This window comes from Corythoichthys intestinalis, chromosome 17, assembly GCF_030265065.1.
Source record: "Corythoichthys intestinalis isolate RoL2023-P3 chromosome 17, ASM3026506v1, whole genome shotgun sequence".
NCBI lineage: Eukaryota > Metazoa > Chordata > Actinopteri > Syngnathiformes > Syngnathidae > Corythoichthys > Corythoichthys intestinalis.
This window is the reverse complement of record NC_080411.1, coordinates 15233177-15255199: the sequence shown is the minus strand read 5'-3', so window position 1 is coordinate 15255199 and position 22023 is coordinate 15233177. Positions and strand designations below refer to the sequence as shown.

At 42.0% G+C, this 22023-nt stretch overlaps 1 protein-coding gene across 2 annotated transcripts in view; it reads left to right on the top strand.

Moving 5' to 3' along the window:
- The window catches only part of lamc3 (laminin, gamma 3), a 252084-nt gene that overhangs the window by 24655 nt on the left and 205406 nt on the right, over positions 1 to 22023 (top strand). The window contains exon 3 of one of the 2 annotated variants that reach the window (XM_057818403.1): positions 11813 to 12460. In XM_057818403.1, the coding sequence (XP_057674386.1) occupies positions 12088 to 12460 (373 nt within the window). In that variant the 5' untranslated portion in view covers positions 11813 to 12087. Of the gene's footprint in view, positions 1 to 11809; positions 12461 to 22023 lie in introns of both variants that reach the window. The other variant, XM_057818404.1, reaches the window with a different exon arrangement.

Genomic DNA, 22023 nt, shown 5'->3' with positions numbered 1-22023 from the left:
ACACCCATCATCGACTCTTCTTCCCTTCATCCGTTATCATAAAAGCATCGAGGCACTCTTAATCAGTGATGATGTATCAAGTGTGCGGACTGTTGTTGAAAATTAAACATCACAACAACTCTTTTGACACCAAACCTGTGCTTTATTCTTCATATACTTGAAGTATGAAATGTAAATAAGTCACAGACTCACAGCAAACATATGTACACAATAAATGATGAAGTGCACCAACCAAAAATATGACAAAAAGTGATAAAAAACTGGCAGTGTTTGGCCGACTGTGTCACCGCTTCGGGTGGCCATTTGCTTCCGAACACACACATACCGTATTTTTCGGACTATAAGTCGCGGTTTTTTTTTCATATTTTGGCTGGGTGTGCAACTTATACTCAGGAGCGAGTTATGTGTGAAATTTTTAACACATTATGATATCATTTCACATGTTATTTTGGTGTTTTGGAGTGACACTGATGGTTTGGTAAACTTGTTAGCATGTTCTTTATGCTATAGTTATCCGAATAACTCTTAATAGCTATGGCCACGTTCGCGTTATGCCTGTGGCAATGTGTGTTCAATTGTATTATTGACTTTTTTATATTGAAATGCATGCTTTTAGTTTGTGGCGCTTTCACGCTCACGTGGGGGCGCACTCGCACTTGTTTACGAGAAGTAGAGCGCTCACACGCCAGAAGAAGACTGACAGCTACGTAGCTGTGAGTGAGTGGGCGAGTTAGCGAGAGAGAGACACCGCTGCGAACCTACGTTCATTGTTTATGCTTTTAAAATATCTCTACAGAGGCAACGCCTGTGTGTATCATCTTTTCTGTTGTTGTTGTGTGTTTTCCACCCGCGATCGTACAGCCAGTTGTGTGGTTGTTTGAACGATGTGCTAATGCTAGCGAACGCATGCTAACCGTTTATGTCAATCCTGTAATACACCTAATTATCATTTATTTACGTTGATTTATTAACGTTGATGCGAACCTGTGTTACCTGTGAACCGGTAACTAGCAAAAAAATGGATTCAGCTAATTATACGGACGTCCAACATCGTCATTTGGGAGGTCCTGGTGAGAACAGTATATTTGCATTTCGATGTTCATGCACTGTACACTGTACATTTATTCAGCATGTTGTTCTCTATTGTATTTATATATTAAATTGCCTTTCAAGATGACATATCTGTTCTATGTGTTGGATTTTATCCCCCAAAAATGCGACTTATACTCCGGTGTGACTTATATATGTTTTTTTCCTCTTCGTTGGGCATTTTATGTCTGGTGCGACTTATACTCAGGTGCGACTTGTAGTCCGGAAAATACGGTACTTGTCTCGGTAGTTCTTCCATTTATTTATGCAATCGCTGACCTTGCCATTTAGCAATCTTTTGTCTTGACGAGACATTGTAAAAGTTGTCGTACTTGCTCTTCGATGATACTCTCGTTGGCTTGGTCCATTTTTGCGTGTAGCAAAACAATGGTTGAAAATGACAGTGATTTCGTGCTGAACCGGAAATAACAGTCTGCGCGGACCAACCACAGTCCATTTGCTCCACGTCACCAAGTGTTGAAGCCTGGACCAGTCAGTAAATTGTGGAGATACACGTCAGTCTACGGCGAAGGGTTGTAAATCGGGTCTGCCTTGGCGGCGTAGGTCTGCCGCAGAAGCATAACTCAGCCTTTAGTTGTACTTTGCTAAATTTGCATATTTTGGCGTGGTCCCTTAGTTGTAATTTGTTATACTCGCATAACTTTGGCGTGCTCCCTTGGTTGTACTTTTTATTAAATAGAAACATTCACTATTCCTTCTCTCTGAGTCTGTAATTGGGATCCACATCAACGGCTTGCTATTCATTACACTTGTATTTTGATTTAAATATATATAGTTTAAAGCGCTATTTCTAACATTTTTATGATCAATAAATGTTAAAAAAAAAAAAAAAAAAAAGTGTTTGCTTGCCCGCTGTGCCCCAGTACTGTATTTGGTCTAGTGGTGCCCCTAATAACAAGTAGACAAATTCTACAGGTGTCAGCAAATCTCATTTTATCCCCTTTAATGTCAGTTTAAACTAAAAGTAAATGCCCATGGCCAACTGCAGATAGTTTTACACAAAACTTAACTATGCTAGAACAACACTAAAGTCATTTTCGATCCCCTACACTGGTGTTCAGCTTGGGAACAAATTAGATCCTGGAGTGACCAGCTCAGGGTCGTTGGCTGTTTTTAAGAGGAGGTATAAACAAATGTTATTAAACAATTATGTTGCTGAATCAATCTAACTTTTGGTCATGATAAGAACTGTACAAAAGGAGAATAACGTCTGGGTGACAAGTAGGGTTGTTCCGATCATGTTTTTTTGCTCCCGATCCGATCCCGATCGTTTTAGTTTGAGTATCTGCCGATCCCGATATTTCCCGATCCGGATGCTTTTTTAAATTTTTTTTTGCTCCCGATTCAATTCCAATCATTCCCGATAATTTTACCCGATCATATACATTTTGGCAATGCATTAAGAAAATAATGAATAAAACTTGGACGAATATATACATTCAACATACAGTACATAAGTACTGTATTTGTTTATTATGACAATAAATCCTCAAGATGGCATTTACATTATTAACATTCTTTCTGTGAAAGGGATCCACGGATAGAAAGACTTGTAATTCTTAAAGGATAAATGTGACTTTGTATATTGTGACTAAATATTGCCATCTAGTGTATTTGTTGAGCTTTCAGTAAATGATACTGTAGCCATTTAACTGTTCTGCCCAAATGCATGATGGGAAGTGCAACCATGACCGTGCGTAGTGGCACCAATTCATATATCTTCTCTGTGTTGGGAAATAACATAGGGTGTTAAGAAAAAGATCAACTACAACCTTTCCTCCCCACATTGTTACCCACGATATTTCTAATTGTTGAGAGAGGAATTGTAAGGCTTTAGCCAATTAAAAAAAAAGTGCCAAAGCCTGCCAAAATTCTCTCTACTCATTTTATGTTGCGTTTTAGCTCTATATATAGGTAAAACGGCGCCATTATAGATTGAACGTGACAATGCGTGAGTGGGTCGTGCAGCGCATGCGTTAATTGCGTTAAATATTTTAACGTGATTATTTTTTTTAAAAAATTTAATTACCGCCGTTAACGCGTTAAATACAATTAGAAAATGATTTAATTAAAAAAATATATATATATATTTTAAAAAAGGCATGTCCGATATTTTTTTGCCGATTCCGATACTTTGAAAATGACGTGATCGGACAGGACATCTTTAGTGACAAATCAAACCTGTAAACAAAACCAAGTGTACCCAAAACAAAGAAGGGGAAAAAAATAACTCAAAGCTAATGCAAACAGAACTCAACCAGACATCTGTCACAAGGACAGATAACCATTTGGCTCTGTAAGCGTACCGACAGTTGACTGTTAATAGTAGTGTTGTGCCATTCTGTAAGGACATGGAGCTGGTCAATTGGTCACTGAGTGCCCTGGACAAGATATACTCTGCAATGCTGTGAGAGATTTGTATTCATGCTTAAAACACAACCATTATACATCATATTTTGTATGCTTTTGTTTTGCTTGCATTAGAACATTGAAGCATTAATCTGTTGAGTGTGCCTTCCCATAGCCTTCACAATATGCCCAAATATGGACTGTTATGTTCCTGTTTTCTAATACGCCCTGAATGAATACAATGTGGCAACTGTGGCTTATCAGACTTCGTTCTAGCCACAGTTGGTGTTCATGGTCTCAGCTCAAAGATGTTTTTGTATGGAAAAAAAACCCAGGTTTGTGAGATGATGAGTTTCGTTTCTTAGTAAGTTTCGTTTCACGGTGGGCTTCGGCACCGCCCTTTCAACAGTATAGATGCCCAGCCTCTTTTGTACTTCTTTGTACTTTCTGGGTGATCACAGCTCCTGGCTGGGTCACATCGGTTTGTACCCGAGAGCTCTTGTTCAAAAAGCCTTCGAAGAAAAGCAATCCATGGTTGGGGTCGTATTCATTTCTGTAATCAAGCTGTTGAGGTAACACTTGTCTTGGAGTTGAAAAATGAATTTCCCTAACAAATGCGACCAGAACCTGGACAACGCCCATGCCCGGGCAACACTTTCAAGTCTGGATTCGTGGAGGATAGCTGGGGAAAATGGCGGCCGCTGTGTCTGACCACACTCAAAGTTGAAGACATCGAGGATGTGTATCTTTTTGTTGCGCTGCTGGCTGCGATTCTTCTGCAGGGGCTCGGAGCCCACTTGATTAGTCGGATCATTATGAAAGTGCTGGAAAGCCTAAGGAGATCAGTGGAATTGTCCACTACTGCTGTCAGCGCTCTCGCTGGAGTGCACGCCAGCCTCAACAAGGCCTGTGATGATATATTACAGGTGAAGAATGACCTAGCGGCATCCAACACTGCCATAACCAGAATGGTAATGAAAATTACTATGGAGCTGCGCAACTTGGAGAGTGTTCATCGGAATGCAGCAGGGAATGAAAACCGCGACGAGGAGTAAATCGACGAAAGAGGGTGGCGGACACGGCCAGCCATCGGTCCTCAGCTATTTCCTATCTTCTGGATCAAATCAACAGAATGAAATAGCCTCTGAATTTTGAAGTAATCTACTGGATTTAATCAACATAATGATCAAATCGCCGCAATCGACAATGACTATTGGGAAAATAGGGGGGAAAAAAACACATTGTAATCATTACACAATCTGAAATGTCAAAATTGTTATTCAATAATTTCTGCGTTCTATAGTATACTGGGGGCGGGATTCAATAAGCTTCGGCTTCTCCCGTCTGCCCTTTTCTTTTCAGGTTGAACTAAATGTAAACACAAATGAATGCTGAATGTTTGTTTGGATTTGTCACGCCTGAAAGGAAAATAAAGAATTTTAAGTAGAGTTGTCTGATAATGACTTTTTAACCGATCAACGATATCCCGATATTTTCAACTCCAAAAATCTGATACCGATATATGCAGTCATGGACTTAACATATTTTGGTACTGTGATGCCCTACTGGATATTTTAATAAAAATAAGTTTAACAACTTCCAGGTTTTCCAATGAACATTCTGTGAAAAATAAGAGAAAACTTCAACTGAAGTTATGGAAAAACTGCCTATATTGCACTACTATATTTATTGCTGAAATCAAAATAGTGCAAGCATCAGTTTTTTGAATCAAGTGCAAAGTGGCAATAAGGCACTGCCATATAACATATCGCTCAAACAGTGCTTCTGGCTCAAAATAACATCAAAGACACATAGCTTCAGTACAGTGAATGAGGTACGTAAAAGTTTGTAATTTATTATTTTTCAAAAATTCGAGTAGCAGTAAATGGCATAAAGTTTTGTGCTTTTTTTTTTTTTTTTTTTTTCATTTTTACATGTCATTATTTTTCCCCCTGGCGCTTCATCAAACGTCCCTCAAGTTTACTCCGTGTATGCAGGCGGCGCGGCAATAAATGCATGCTACATATTCGAAATACAATAAATGTCTACTTGTACGATGGTGTGCTGAGCCACAGTTAAAAAGCCATGAAGCGCTGAAGGAATTGACAGTTAACTGATGCGGCTTTTTACTCCCGACTTGCAAAGCGCCTGACTGAGTGCAGGCAGCCTCAATAAATCAAGGCAATCACACATCGGCGTGAGCAAAAGTTTGCCGTAAATCCCCCCGTCGGATCATAAATGTACACCCTCCCCAAACGCATCCGCACCGTCTTTGTTTTTTTAACGTAATTGTGTTATTTTGCTGAGGGTTTTTTTCTTTGTTTGTTTGTTTTTTACAGATTCATGCACAATTCAAACACATCATTGATCTCTGCAAGCGCCTGTAAAGCTTAGGAATGGCTTATGCATCTTTAAATATATTTTAAAAGAGACAGAGAAAGATACAGCACTGTTTTATATTCGAGTAGCTAAAATCATATATAAATACACGTCAGACTGTTATATAGGAGGGTGAGAGAAAATCCTTCAAAATAAATAATTGAAAGCTTTCCATCACCAATAAAACACAACTTCATTTAAAATGTAAACATGCCGAACACAAATGTAAGAAAATTATAGGATGGCATCGCCGTTTAATCCTTTCAGGCACAGTTGACATGTATTCAAAAGTTGACACTTAAAGTGCCTATGACAGCAAAAAGCATGTTTTTTTTTCATATTTTCCACGGTATGTTATGCTCCTGAATGAAATGGACCGCTTGGATGTGTGTGGAAGCGATCGCTATATTTACCGTATTGGCCCAAATATAAGACGGCCATGATTATAAGATGACCCCCTCTTTTTCAAGACTCAAGTTTGAAAAAAAGACTTTTTGAACACCAAATTAATTTTTTTATATTTTATATTTGATCATAAGCAGGGGTGAAAAGGGGCGGGAACAGTCAGGAACGCAGTTCCGGTATAAGATTCAGGGCTGGAACACAGTTCCGGTATAAGATTCAGGACCGGAACGTTGTTCCGGTATACGGTGCTTTGATTCCGAAAATATGACGGCAACTGCCAAAACGCTATGTAAAAAAAAAAAAAATACAAAGCTGCTACATATGCATTTCAGCTCCAAGAAGAAAACAATCTACAGCAATCAGATTTACATACACAAGTGTTAAAAACAACCATAATAAAGGGCTTGTGTAGCGTAATCCGTTTCCACTGATATTTATTATTTAATTTTATTCCACGGACGGCATGGAGGTTTCCCCAGCTGCTGCAGTTATCTGAGTTTGACGATGACGAGTAATGTTAATGGAGGCTGGGGTTATAGCTGTTTTTGTTAACTTTTATTTTGCAAATCATTCAAACATACAATTTTGAATGAAAATCAGTTTTTGTATGTGTTATAGAAATAACTGACCAAAAACAGTTTTCTTTGCATTTCAGTAGTTTTACCCCAAAATAAATAAATACAATTTCTAGCTCCGTGGCGACCTTCCCGTCGGGTAGTTCCGGCAAGAAATTCTAACCACTTTCACCCCTGATTATAACAATATATTTGAGAGAAAAAGCATGTTATTTTGCCTCATTCAAATCTTAATATCTGAACATTTAAATATGTAAACTAAAGTGCAATCACATTCGTAAATGAATGGCTTCTGGTTTTTGAAATGTAAATAAAATAATCTATTGTGATAAAACAACAACATTGCAATAACTGCATTAACCATCAAAGTGACGTCTAACTGTAACAGTAGTCTTGAAACAAATCTGAATAAGGAAAAACATTGCAGTAAAATAATGCAAACTGGTTAAACAAGTAGCTGAGATCTGTCATGACAGAACATCGCTTCAATTATATCTAGCATCATGAATGGGGAGAGTAGCTGAGATCTGTCATAACAGAATATCGCTTCAATGATATCTGGCGTTATCTAGCAACGTGAATGGGTAAATTTACTAGACCGCGAATGTAAGACGACCCCCTCTTTTTCAATCTTATTTCAATGCGAAAAATACAGTCTTATATACGGCCCAATACAGTATTCAGTTTTTTTTAATCCCGTGCCATGGAAATGAGTGACTTCCGGCTCCAGTCTCGAGTTGAAAAAGAGGGCGCTGGGATGTGTATGGTAGAAGGAGTCCTCTTCACTGTCCATCTGTACTGTTGCATGAGAAGGACTAAGGATTCAGCTGAGTTTGCGGATTAATTCGTTTATTTTTTGCATCACGCCAGCCAAACCAACCAAAACAATCTCTACTACTGTGGGACCATTGGACTTACGAGGAAGTGAGTAAACATCGTGTTTTGTATTCTGTCAAATACTGGGATCATTTTAATACGTAGATGGCTTGCATTTTGTGGCTGACATGCTCCTTGTTGACTCTGCAGACGACACCAGCGGCTTGTCGTACACCCCCCTACCGGCAGAGCACTATACTCGGCTTGTTGCCCTCTTCATGTGCCCGGTGTTCTGTCAAATTTTCCACCTGATCAGAAATGGCAACTTTGTGTTTAGAAATAGCTGCGACTACAGCGATTACAAAGTAAACACTACAAACTTCATTTAAATAAAGAACGACTTGCGTCTGATCATGGATGGGCATGTAAAAAGCTCTCCTCATGCACATTGTCATGTTAGCTGCACAACAACTCGTATGACTCCCACTGTTTACGTCTTCGAAGCATTATTTTGCCATATTCGTGTTGACCATTTGGCAGCTACACGCTCTTCTGACGTCGGCCGGTTTGTTCGGCGATCATTGTCCAGCTGCTTCCCTGGCAAGCTCTTCTGTCCGTAGTAGCAGAGGAACAAGCTGTAACTTGCTCTCCACCGGGCGGGTTGCCGATCTGCGAAGACAATCGATAACCCTGCGTCAGTGTGACATGATCCAGGGGAGTTTTGTGTAATTTTTCACTTCAAAAAGTGAAAAGACTTTGAGACGTCACTCTGTTCGGGTTAGCATGTCGGCAAGCTGTCACACCTCTTGGTTTGTTTATATTCTGGAAGCCTTAGGGCAGGGTAATGTCAAAAGCCTGACTAACTACGGCAGCGTAATATAGCGTTCGGGAGGTGCGACACTAAAGATGAAGTTGACAGTTTTTACCATTAGGGAGTAATTTTGCCATGTCGTACTGAATAAATGCATTTTTATGATTTCATATTCCATTTAGCACAAGATTGTTATTTGTCATGACCATACCATTTATTTAGCAATTGGGAAAAATACTTCAATAAAAAGAATATCCTTTAAAAATATTGGACGAGAGACTGAAAATGTGATGTTTTGCGGCTCTCTTCGTTGCATTTTCCTCGTTATGAATAATTCCCCCTCAATGTGCTGCATACTAAATCAGATGAAACCATTCTCCCGCTGATGTCATCCACCTGTAGGGGACGCTAGAGCACTATAATGGTAGGTGTGGCTAGACGGCAGATTAAAACACTGATTTCTCTTCATCTTCGCGTTGCCATTTGATTCTAATTCACATAATAATGCTATTTAAGACATTTTTTTATCCTGTCTTATGCACTTTAATCCTCTATAGGACGGGACAGCACTTAAAATTTAGCAATTATTATACAACCCTCAGCAAAAAGTATGGAATCACCAGTCTCGGACGAGCACTCACTCAGACACTTTATCATGTAGAACAAACTCGGATAAAAAGCTTGAAAAAAAATATTGAATTAGTTCAAAAGTACAATTCCTTGGCATTCAGAAACACTGAAAGAAATTAATAAAAAACATTATGGTGGTCAGTAAATGTTACTTTTATATCACAAGTGCTGGGAAATAAATATAGAATCACTCCATTCTGAGGAAAAATAAATGGAATCATGAGAAACAAACAAAGAAATAACAATCAAACACATCTCTAGTATTTAGTTGCACCACTTCTGGATTTTATGACAGCTTGCAGTCTCTCAGGCATTGACTTGAGTGACAAACAGTATTCTTCATCAATTTGGTGCCAACTCTCATTGATTGCAGTTGCTAGATCATCCTTGCCGGTGGGAGCCTTGCTGTGGACCATTTTTTTCAATTTGCACCACAGGTTTTCAATAGGGTTGAGATCTGGGCTATTTGCATTTATTGAAGATTTACCCACAGCCATCTCTGCAGTGCTTTGGCCTGACATGCAGCCCCATATCATCAAGGACTAAGGTAATTTTGATGTTTCCTTCAGGCAGTCATCTTTGTACAGTAAATCTCACTGGAACGGCACCAAACAAAAGTTCCAGCATCATCACCTTGTCCAATGCAGATTCTTGACTCATCACTGAAAATAACCTTCATCCAGTCATTCACAGTCCTTGATGGCCTCTCCTTAGCCCATTGCAGTCCTGTTCTTTTCTGTTTAACTCATTCACTCCCAGCCTTTTCACCGGTGCAACCCCTTTCGCTCCCGGCCGTTTTACTGGATTTTGACTGATTTTGCAAGGCCCACAGAAAATTGTTCTATTGCTATATAAACATGGGACCCACCAAAAGAAAGATTAGACTCTATTCTTTCAGCAGGAAAAAAGTAAGTTCATGTCTTTTTCCATTCTTTAGAAATCAGCATTAGAAAATAGCTTAGTTGGAGCAATTTTCCAATTTCTGATGAAATAAACAGAGGAATTGAGCTGTTCGTGAAAGCATAAATTTCAAACAACTTTGACTTTAACACAGCTATTTTTTGCTTTAGTTACATCCCAAATATCTGAATAATGTTTTCCTTTTACAAAATAACATAAAAAACAAGACAAATAGAGCTTTTGATACAAAGTAACAATTTATTTACGCATAACTGAGAGATGACGCTGTTGTGGCCGCGACAGCCGGGTAAACTTTTCCCTCATCACCGCCTGTCTCATAAAGATGGATTTTTTAAAGTCTCTGCAGGGTCTGCTCTGCGAGCAGCATGGACTCAACGGCATCGTCCGCTGCACTGGTGGTCTCGTCGTTCTCCCCGAGTGTCCTCTAGGTTGTTCTCCTAGGTTGTCTTACCAAATGCGCTACTGCCCTCCAGTGGCCAGTTTTATTGCTTTAAAATGGATTTTCAGCTTTGTGCTTTGGAGCTAAATTGAATCAGAACCCAGAGATGTCTCTTGTAAAAAAAAATTAAAAAAAAAAGACGTATAAATATGTGTCTTTGGGACACTGACTGAAACAAAAAAAAAAATGTATTTATACGTTTTCAGGAGCAAATGAGTTAAGTGTCAATGATGGTTTCCTTTTAGCTTTCCTGTATGAAAATCCCATTTTTTATAGGCGATTTTGCATGGTTCTGTCACGTACCTTGACTCCAGCTTCCTCCCATTTCTTCTTTATTTGTCTTGTTGTACAGCTTCTGTTTTCAAGACATATGGCCTTTAGTTGTTTATCATGACGTTTGGATGTCTTCCTCGGTCTACCAGTACGCTTAACTTTAACAACCTTGCCAACCTGTTTGTACTTGGTCCAGATTTTTTATACAGCTGACTGTGAACAGCCAACATCTTTGGCAACCATACGTGTAGCGTTACCTTCTTCAAGAAGTTTGATAATCCTCTCCTTGGTCTCAAGAGAAATCTCTCTTGTTGGAGCCATGATTCTTGTGAATCCACTTGGTCCAGCAGCCTTCCAAGGTGTGATAACTGCACTGATTTTTAATTGCTGACTAACGAGCAGATCTATTCTGAGGCAGGGGCCCAATTAAGGTAAGGAAATTGACTCGGTGTGTCTGTATTTTCTACTCAAAATGGAGTGATTCCATATTTTTTCTTCAGAATGGAGTGATTCTATATTTCCCTGCACTTGCTCTATAAAAGTAACATATACTGACCACCACAATGTTTTTAATTCATTTCTTTTAGTGTTTCTGAACGCCAAGGAGCTGCACTTTTGAACTAATTCATTATTTTTCAAGCTTTTTATGTGAGTTTGGTCTGCATAATAAAATGTCTGAGTGAGTGCTCATCCGAGACTGGTGATTCCATACATTTTGCTAGGGGTTGTATATTTCAATTAATGTGGTATTGTACCACATACACATTGTGCATAAGTGGTATTGTGGTAATGTGGTGTCTTCCTAACTTGTAACAAACTATCATTTTTGACCAACTAAACTTCTTTTTGGACTGTCAGTGCACAGTGTTTGGCTAAAGAATAGTCCAATCAAAAGAGAATTTGTTTTTAAACCTGGATTTAAAAGTGTCGAGAGTTTAATCTCCACTGGAAATTTGTTCCAATTGTTTGCAGCATAACAGATAAATGCTCCTTCTCCATGTTTGGTCTGGACTAACTTGGTTAGGTCATTTCAATCTAAGAACCCTACTGAAAGAGAAGACTGATGTTCTGAAGCCTTTCAAGCTTCTTGTGTTCCACCAGCAGATGGAGGAATTCTCCTGGAGTAACGTGGTCTCCTCACCAGCGCCGCCGCCACCCACTGACGAGCCCCCCTCCCGTCCCTGGACCCTCCTCCGATGAGAAGAGTTCCTGCATGGACCTTCACAGAAGGGGAACACATGTTGAGGCTGGGATGATTTTTTTGGCTGCGGGGCTCCTCTGTGTATTTTCATCTCTCCCATCAAAGTACTGTGGTGTGAGCCTTCTTCTTTGTGAAGTGTAGATGCGGAAAGCCGGCGATTGAAGCCGTGGTGTCAAAAATGGACACCCGTCTCGCAGTGTGGTTTCATCTCCTGGCCCTCCTCCAGCCTCAGGCCGGGGCCTCCATGGACTCCTGCTACGACGAGGAGACGGGCACCCCAAGCCGCTGCTTGCCAAAGTTTGAAAATGTGGCCTTCAATCGGAGCGTGGAGGCGTCCAACCAATGCGGATCCCCACCCGAGGACTACTGCACGCAGATGGGCTCGGCAGCGCGCTCGTGCCACCGCTGCGATGCCTCAGACCCCGACTTTAGCCACAGCGCCGCCCTGCTGACAGACTTCCACAGGGGCGACGAGCCTACGCACTGGCAGAGTCAGTCCATGTACTTCGGAATCCAGCACCCGAATTCTGTCAACCTTACCCTCCATTTGGGTAAGATTTTGCTTTAAATTGTCAGGCAGTTAATTGGTGAAATGCTCTTGCTAACCAAAATAGCAGCAGAGCCTCAGGCAAAGTTATGTGGTTGGTTTAAGTGAGTCATTCCAGAATTGGAGCACATTCTGGCTTCTAAATTCTTGAAACATAAGCCTTCACTTTTCTAGTTTTCTGCTACATATTCCTCAGTACCAGGTAATAGACTACCAAAGCCTTGCTTAGCTCACCTAAAGAATCAATAGCAAAATTCTATCATATGATTTGATATTTACAATATTTTGCGTAATCAATAAATGAGTTGTAAATTTTTACCAGTGTTGTTTTCGTCAACGATGACTGTAACGAAAAAATTTTGTCGACTAACAATTTTTTTCATGATGATGACGAGATGACGACGAGATAACGTGTCTTGGGAGACCAAAACATAATAACATGAATACGTTTTCGTCTGATGAGACGGAAAGGCGGCATAGTTTCCGTCACATATTCAAAACGTGTGACATTTTATGTGTTGGTAACCCTTCATCATAGCAGCATAAGTGGATTTTAAGGGGGGCCACTCCCCCGGTGGCCAAAAAGTGTCATTGCATGTAATTGACTTTCCTATGTATATATATAAAGTTGTAAAGCAAGAAAACAACTAGGGCTGCAGCTATCGATTATTTTAGGAGTCGATTAATTGATGAACTAGTTTTTTTGAATAATCGAGTAATCGGAGGAACAAAGTAATCAAATTCTAATGTATTCTTATCGGAAAATCCCTCTCGACATTCCAATATTTCGACTTACAAACCAGGTCCTGCAATTAAATTTGTATGAAGAGGTGCCACTGTACAGTCCCTGACAAAAGTCTTGTCGCTTATCCATTTTGTAGAAACAATCACTAATAACCTGACTTTTAATTATTCAATTGGTTTCAGAAATGGCTCGTATGAAAGTTAAGACGCTCCCAAATGATGTTGAATGTACAAAAATATATTTGTTTCACTGAAAAAAGATTTATCATTTAATGAAGACACAAAGGTCAAAATTTGGCAAGACAAAAGTTTTATCGCCTACAGAAAGTAGTGTGAAATTTGAACTTGTACTTCAAATACAAAAATATGTTACATAGATAAGGATGGATGCTGGCAAAGTGGCAAAAGGTGGATTTTTCAGATGAATCCTCCATTGAATTACACCACAGTCGCCGCAAATATTGCAGGAGACCCACTGAAGCCCGCATGGATCCGAGATTCACTCAAAAAACAGTGACGTTTGGTGGTGGCAAAATCATGATCTGGGGTTTCATCCAGTATGGGGGTGTGCGAGAGATCTGCAGGGTGGAAGGCAACATAAATAGTCTGAAATATCAACAAATCTTAGCTGCCTCTTACATTCCTAACCATAAAAAGGGACAAATTCTGCAGCAGGATGGTGCTCCATGGCATACTTCAATCTCTACCTCAAAGTTCCTCAAGACAAAGAAGATCAAGATCCTCCAGGACTGGTCAGCCCAGTCACCAGACATTAACATCATTGAGCATGTCTGGGGTAGGATGAAAGCAGAAGCATGGAAGACAAAACCCAAGAATGTTGATTAACTCTGGGAAGCATGCAAGACTGCTTTCTTTGATGTTCCTGATGACTTCATCAATAAATTGTATGAATTCTTGCTGAACCGCGTGGATGCAGTCGTTCAAGCCCATGGAAGTCATACAAAATATTAAATTCGGATCTCACAGCACCACTACTTAATTTGCTTATATTATGTAACATATTTTTGTATTTGAAGTACATTTTTTGTTCAATTTTCACACTACTTTCTGTAGGCGACAAAACTTTTGTCTTGCCAAAATTGGACCTTTATCTCTTCATTAAATTATAAATGTTTTTTCAGTGAAACAAATATATTTTTGTACATTCAACATCATTTGGGAGGGTCTTAGCTTTCATATGAGCCATTTTTGAAACAAATTGAATAATTAAAAGTCAGGTTGTTAGCAATTATTTCTACAAAATGGCGACAAGATTTTTTGTCAAGGACTGTAGATCGATTCTGGGTGGGAGCATATCGATAACCTTTTGGGCTAAAAAGTATCGCGATATATCACCTTTTCGATATATTGTCACAGCCTTATTTCGTACCACACAACATCGAAACACGCGAGCTGACATGGGAAGCTAAAGGTAAGATAGAATAATGCATACAATACTGAAAATTTTTACATTTGGATGTGCTTATTTTCCCCAATACTTTGATCGGTACTTGATATCGACAGATTCTAAAAATAAGTGACTCGGACTCGAACTCTGGTGCAAAAATATGTGATTGGGACAACCCTGGTAAATATGTAAAGAAACAAACAAATGGTTGTCTTCTTCTGGTGTATTCACAACAGGGTTCCATGAGGGAGGCATTCAATCAAGGCTATTTTTTAAAGAAAGTTCCTCAACTCAAAGCTGTCATTGGGATTTCACTTAAACTTTTTACAAAGTACAATTGGTCAACTTCGATAACTTTGTACGCCGTTCATTTTAAAAGGCTTTAAGGCTTGCAGTCCATATGCCATCTCCAGGAATAGAAAGAGAATGCTGGCGCTGGTCATAATGATAATATTAATAACAACATAATTGAATGCGGATGGTTTGTTGCAGTTCCGGTGAAGGGATTTCATGCGAAAATCACGTTACATTCAACGCTTCGGCTTGACTGCCGTTTTGGTTTGGGCAGCCAGGCCAACGCGTCTTTCCGCGTTCGCCCGTCCCGTTTGTCCGCTGGCATGAAGCGCTTAATGCAGAACAGCTGCGCTAAACAGCGCGGGCCGCGGCTCAGCGCTGTCCGCGTAAAAAGACTTTGACACGGACACGGCTTTAAGTCGGAATTTGTGAGTGCAAAGTCCCCCCCACGGGGGCTCGTCTGAGAGTTTTGTTGGGGAGGATTTCAAGTCAATAAGGAGGACACAGAGTTTCTTTTGACATGGTCGAATGGCTTTGGCTAACTTTTGCTTTTTTTTGTGTGTCAGCTTAGAAAGACAACCAGTACTGATGCATTCATGTCTGTCAACGGGCAAGAAAATGCGTGAAGTTGATGCCTAATGTTGAAAAGCCATACAATCTGGATTGGATGAGAATGATGCAGTTTCTCATAGCATTCTGTATTCCTTAGGCATTATAGCTCTTTTTCTTTTCTTTAAAGAAACAAGATAGCAACTTTATCATGTGCATTCCAGTGGAATGAATTTTGTTTGAAAAAAATAACACAAGGTCATTTTTATAGTGTGTAATGATGAAGAAAAATGTCAATAAAAGCCAGTATTTCCAGGAAATGCCGTTAATATTTTATCCAATCAAATTTGAGTATCCCAAATTGCCCGCCCTACCTCATGAAGTTATTAATACTCATTAAGACATGCACCTTTGCTCAAGTCTATCAGTGTGCATAGTATAATAACTGATGTCAAAAAATGGCTGCCATCAAAAGCAGTGTAATCTTTCAATTTTTTTTGTCCATCAGAGGTCTAAGAAATTTGTCAGGCGCATGTGTAACCGGTCTGAAACTGTGCCAATGGTGAGATCCGTCCCTCTCGGTCAGGTCAGGACTCAAAACCATGCCACCAGGTGCGAGTATAGTAACCACATGGCCAAAGGTCCAGGCTTGCAGGTCCAGTCATTAGCGTGCTCTCTTGAAGGCATCGTTAGGGAGGTTTTATTGAAACACACCTGTTTGCACCTGTTACTTACCCCCAAAACCTTTCTTGTCGATCTGGGTCACGGCAACAATGTAACCGGTCTGAAACCGCACCGGCAATGCAGTCCGTCCCCATCAATCAGGTTAGGACTCGAACCTGCGTGACCTTAGAGCACAGTAGCCACTAAGCTAAAAGGCCAGACTAGCATGTCCAGTCGCTAGCATGCTCTCTTGAAGGCATTGGGAGGAAGGTTTAATTGAAACGAACCTGCTTGCACCCATTACTCACTCCCCGAAAACCTTCCTGCCAATCCGGGTCGCGATCCAATGTAACCGGTCTGCAACCGTGCCGGTAACGCGATCCATCCCCCTCAACCAGGGCAGGACTCAACCGTGTGCGCTCTTGAAGGCATTGGGAGGGAGGTTTCATTGCAAAGCACCTGCTTGCACCCGTTACTCACCCCCCGAAACCTTTACGACACCAATGTAACCGGTCTGAAATGATCCATCCACCTCGACCAGGTCAGGACGCGAACCCATGCCACCAAACGCAGCCTGAGAGCACATTAACCACTAAGATAAAAGCCCAGGCTCGAAGCTCCAGTCGCTAGCGTGCTCTCTTGAAGGCATCGGGAGTGAGGTTTCTTTGAAACGCACCTGCGCTTGCACCAGTAACTTACCCCCGAAACTCACCTTGCCAATCCGGGTCACGGCACCAATGTAATCGGTCGGAAACGGTACCGGCGATATGGTCCATCCCTGTCAGGTCAGGACTCGAATCTGCGTGGCCTTAGAGAACAGTAACCACTCGGCTAAAAGGTCAGGCTAGCTGCTCCAGCCGTTAGCGCTCTCTCTTGAAGGCATCGGGATAGAGGTTTCATTGCAGTGCACCTGCTTACACCTGTAACTCATCCCCACGAAACTTTCACGGCACCACTTTAACCGTTCTGAAAGCATGCCGGCGACGGAATCATCCCTCTCGACCAGGTCCGCGTGGCCAGAGAACACGGTAGCAACGAGGCTAAATGCCCAGGCTAGCAGCTCCTGCTGCTAGCATGCTCTCTTGAGGACATCGGAAGGGAGATTTCATTGCAACCTGCTTGCACTCGTTCTCACCACCCCGAAACCTTCATGGCACCAATGTAACTGGTCTGAAACCACGCCGGCAAAGCAATACGTCTCCCTCGAAAATCAGGTCAGGCCTCGAACCAGCACCACCAAGTGCAGCCAGAGAACATGTTAACCACGAGGCTAAAAGCCCAGGCTAGCAGGTCCAGCCGCTAACATGCTCTCTTGAAGGCATCGGGAGTTAGGTTTCCGTGCAATGCCTCTGCTTGCACCCGTTACACACACTTTAATAGTTTGTACTTTGAGCAACCATCCTTGAAATGGTCATTCCTAATAGGTGTTATCTTTCCCTTTGAATGTAAATAAAAATTTGCATAAGTAGAGCATCAACTTCATTTTATGTTTACTTCTGCTGTCTGTATGGCATTATTTTGTGCCCTCAAAATTTGGGGGATTTATCCAAAAATATTTTTAAACATATTCCTAGCTGTTGAGTTAAAAGACCAAGAACATTAACAATATTAATAAATCATACATATATTCTTGATCCTCTGCAAAAAATGTTTACCCGCGAACAACCACTGCCTGCGAGGCAGTGATTGAATGTCTCTTGTTGTCAATGAGTTAATATTGGCCCAAAAATCTACCCTCAACTGCAGTTGAGTAAATAAACTCCCCTGGGCGCCATTTGTAGAAATGCAGGCATCATTTTTTCCAGACAAATCTCCTCAGTCAGTCCCTGTCACCAAGATATGCTGGAAACGATGGATATGAAGCTGATAGATGGTGAAAATGTCAAGGACTTATTGTATTTTGTGTTCGGAAGGCAGGAAGTAGATATTTTTTGAGAAGTTTCCAGCAGCAGGTAGCTGTTTTCGAGGCTTTGTTGTCTATAATTTAAGAGCTCTGGCCGTACTGGAGAGAAGCGCTGCGACCGCCGACACGGCCGCTGCTGAAAGGATATTTCTGATGGATGCTCAGCCCCACAAACCTGTCTACCCTTTACAGCTTGGCCGGTAATAACATGAGACGCAACCGAGATAGTGAAAGCCAGTGTGTAGAAATGGCAAAAGTACACACACTCTGTACTTAAGCGTGTGAATAGTATGGTAAAAAGTACCCCTTCAGCACCTTTGTGAATGGAAAAGACAACACCTACAATATTTAAAGTATTTAAGTATGCAAATTGCTGATTTCTTAAACCTCTGATAATTAAGAAAACAATAGTTAAAGGTACTATTTGTAATTTTTAGTGTACATTTAAAATACTGTCTTACTCCATGCATGAGTACACAGAGCCCTAATATTTTAATTGAGGCTGTCCCAAAAAGCCATTTTCTCTCTTTCAATAGAGAATATTCAGGTACAACACACACCTGTGCGTGTCCACGTCCCTGCGGAAGCAGCGCTGTTTTAGCTGACCTGTTCTCCGCCTGGCAAAAACACTGCACATGTGAGCCGGTAACTGTCCACAATTTACCATGGATTATGCAGACAATAAGAGACCGGCTTCCAGCAAACCCCTAACTCCAGTACATCTCGTACAAGCATGCGCACCAATCTTGGCAGCCAAAGAGTGACCCCATAATGCCCCTAAACTCAACAGGAACCTGCCCGAAAAATCAATAGGAAATGATCCACGATTTATAGGAAGTGACAGAATGAACTCATTGCCTGCCACTGACAACGATAGACGTCCAATTCACTTAAACTGGAAGGACTGGCTGTGAATGGTCATCTTTCAGGGCTACTGACTGCGGTAGACTTCCAATCCATTTTGACTGAGAGGGGCTGAATGAATGTTAACTCGTTCACCGCTTCTAGTCAAAATAGTATGGTCACTTCCAGCCAGGGACTTAACTTATTTGGCCAAAATTTACTCAATTGCCAGTAATATGGCCCGCAAACCAAAATAAACTTGACACCCTTGGTGCAGCATCAATAGGATTTTCTTGTGGCTGCCAGTTAGGGACCTGGCAGGCACAATAATCGAGCAATAGGTGGGTCCCACTTTTCTTTATGGCAGGGCTCCTGGAACGGGGCCTCCTCTTTGTCTGGGCTGTCGGTCGTTGAGTAGAGGGTTAAGTGCTCCATTCCCGGGCCACCCTGCGGCGGCTTCTCAGCCTTCTCCTGCTCCTGCCTTCCTCTCTTTTATACCCGGGCATCCTCCTTGAGCCCTGATGCAAATTTCCGTCTGGGCGCTTGCGTGGTGGGGGGTCTCACCCCCTCCAGGTAAGAATCCTTTCTTGCCCAAGGCCTAGTTGGCTGTTGGGGTCCCGCGGTGTGCCGTGTTGATTGGGGGTTGCCGTGGTGGCTGGGTGTACTTGTGGGGGCGGGCATAAGGTGCGGTGGTGCGCCCCCTCATTCGTTCCCTGGGGGCCAGTTAATGGGGTGCGGATGGACCCCCCCTTGGTCTCAGGGGGTGATGGTGGCCCCTTTGCCTGAACTGCGGCGCTCCGCCCTGCCCCCAATTGGCTGGGGTAGTTGCCGGGGCCCTAGGGCAGCCCCCGCACAGCATTCCCACTTTTCTGGAGGACATACATCTGAGTGGGTTCACTCATGACTGGGTGCAATAAGAAACACTCAGGTACTCAGGATTGGACTTTGCCGGAGCTGCGGCGGTCCACGCGGCCGTGTCCGGGTGGGAATCCCTTCCTGCCCCGGGCCTAGTGGGCTGTGGGGGTCGCGGTGTGCCGCGTTGATTGGGGGTTGCAGTTGTGGCTTGGGGTCTGGATGTGGGCGGGCAAGAGGAGCGGTGGTGTACCCCCTCATCCCTTCCCTGATGGCCGGTTATTGGGGGCGCGGATGGACCGCCCTAGGTCTCGGGGGGTGACGGTGGCCCCTTTGCCGGAGCTGCGGCGCTCCGCGCTGCCCCCCCACCCCCAATTGGCCAGGGCCCTAGGGCAGCCTCCGCACAGCCTTCCCACTTTTCTGCAGGACACACATCTGAGTGGGTTCACTCATGCCTGGGTGCAATAACAAAACACTCAGGTAGAGAGAATCTTAGTGCCAGGATTAGCGATCAGGTAGCATAAAATAGAATGTCAACATGTCCACACTTATGTGATTTACATAATACTGGGTTCCCGCATCACATTGCTGAATTGTGTACGCCTAATCACGTGTCCTTTTGATCCCCCACCCCATCCTTTTTCTCCTCGGTTATCAGACCCCCTGTGGTGTCTACACGTAAACATTATTAGCTAACAATAGCCCTACTGTGTTCATAGGTAGCATAGGTGTGTAACAATGTATTTGGAGGTGTTGTTTGTTCTTCTATTCTGTCTGCTTCCTTCCTTTCTGTCCCACCACTCCTTACTGCTCACTGCTTTCTCCTCATATACAAACCATAATGAACAACCACAATAGGAGTATATCAAACTCCCATGTGATACATTAAAACTGTTCAGATAATAAGGACACTCCAATTCCTATTCTCCTTGTCTAAGCAGCTGAACAGGACAGGTATGAAAAAAAGAAAGGACTTTGCTTGTTTATCATTCAAAACCTAGTTTTGAATTTAAATATGCATGCATTTTATGAATCCGTGGACACCAAAGTTAATCCTGGAACAGCATAACAGGAGTAGATATCTGCCGTCAGCTACCTTGAAGTCTCTGATCTCAATTAAAGTCAGCAGTGGGCTATCAAGAAATAATCCTCGAAAGATAATCGCTTGGGCTTCTCAGAAAATCCACTCGAGTGGCTCTGGGGAAGTCTATCTATTAATCTAGAGCTTTCTGACTGCTATTATAGGGCAGTCTGGGAACATTTCGACCTCTCAGACACTAGCGTCCAGACTAAACTTTCCGGGAATGGGGCCAGGACTAAATATTTACAGTGGTGTTTTTGCCCGAGTTCAACGTTTTGGGAGGCAGAAGACATTTGATTGTTGTTTTCTCTTTAAAACAGGATGTTGGTGTTCTTTGACTGCGCCCAATGAGAACCAGCTGCATGCTTCAAGGATGCTAGTGTTTCTTTTGGTGGGAAAAAAGGCTGACCCTGATTCCTACCAAGGATTTTTTTTCCCCCTTCTAAGCCCCCCAACTGCTCCGTCGTATTTTGTTTGCCGCTGGACTCCCACCGCCGTGTTTGTCATCCTAGCTCTCCAATAGACTAGCACGTGTTTAGATTGGAGACGCAAAAGACAACAAACGTCTCCAGACGTCCCCCCGCTAGCATCCAGATGGGTAGCATGACATTTTTGAGGGGTTTTGACTAACATGCACATCTAATCGAGAAAAAAAATAAACATAGAGGTAAGGTGTACTGTATTTTCTTGGTTGTCAGCTAGTTTCTCTTTTTGGTCAGTCAGGTGAGCATAGCTATGAGCCGGTGTTGTTTTTAGCAGACCTTTTAATTTTCGTCGTTTGGATGTCAATACTTACAGGTCTTAGTCATATTTTAGTCATTTCAAAATGTTTTCATTTTCGTCTAGTTTTAGTAATAGGCGGAGTTTGACTTTTGGGGCGGGGGGGGGGCACAACATATTGATGACCCTGAAACGCAGTGTGAACAATAAAATTAACTTTCAAGAATATTTATAATAATAAGTTGAAAATGAGTGTTTTTTTTATTCCCATCATTCTTGAGGGGAATTCTAAATCAGGCTGCTCAGGACAGTTATGCTTTTCGCCAAGATCGTCGTCCATTGAATATGGTACGTCTGCCGGTGTCGTGCCAATGTAGTTATCCCCGTCAATAAATGTATCCCCTGGGCAGAGCCACTGTGCTGCACTGATTTGCTTGATTTCCGTGTTTTGTTGATGTAGTTATCTATGAGGTTTTAAAACATGGCTCATCCATCAAAAGGCCTGTCGTA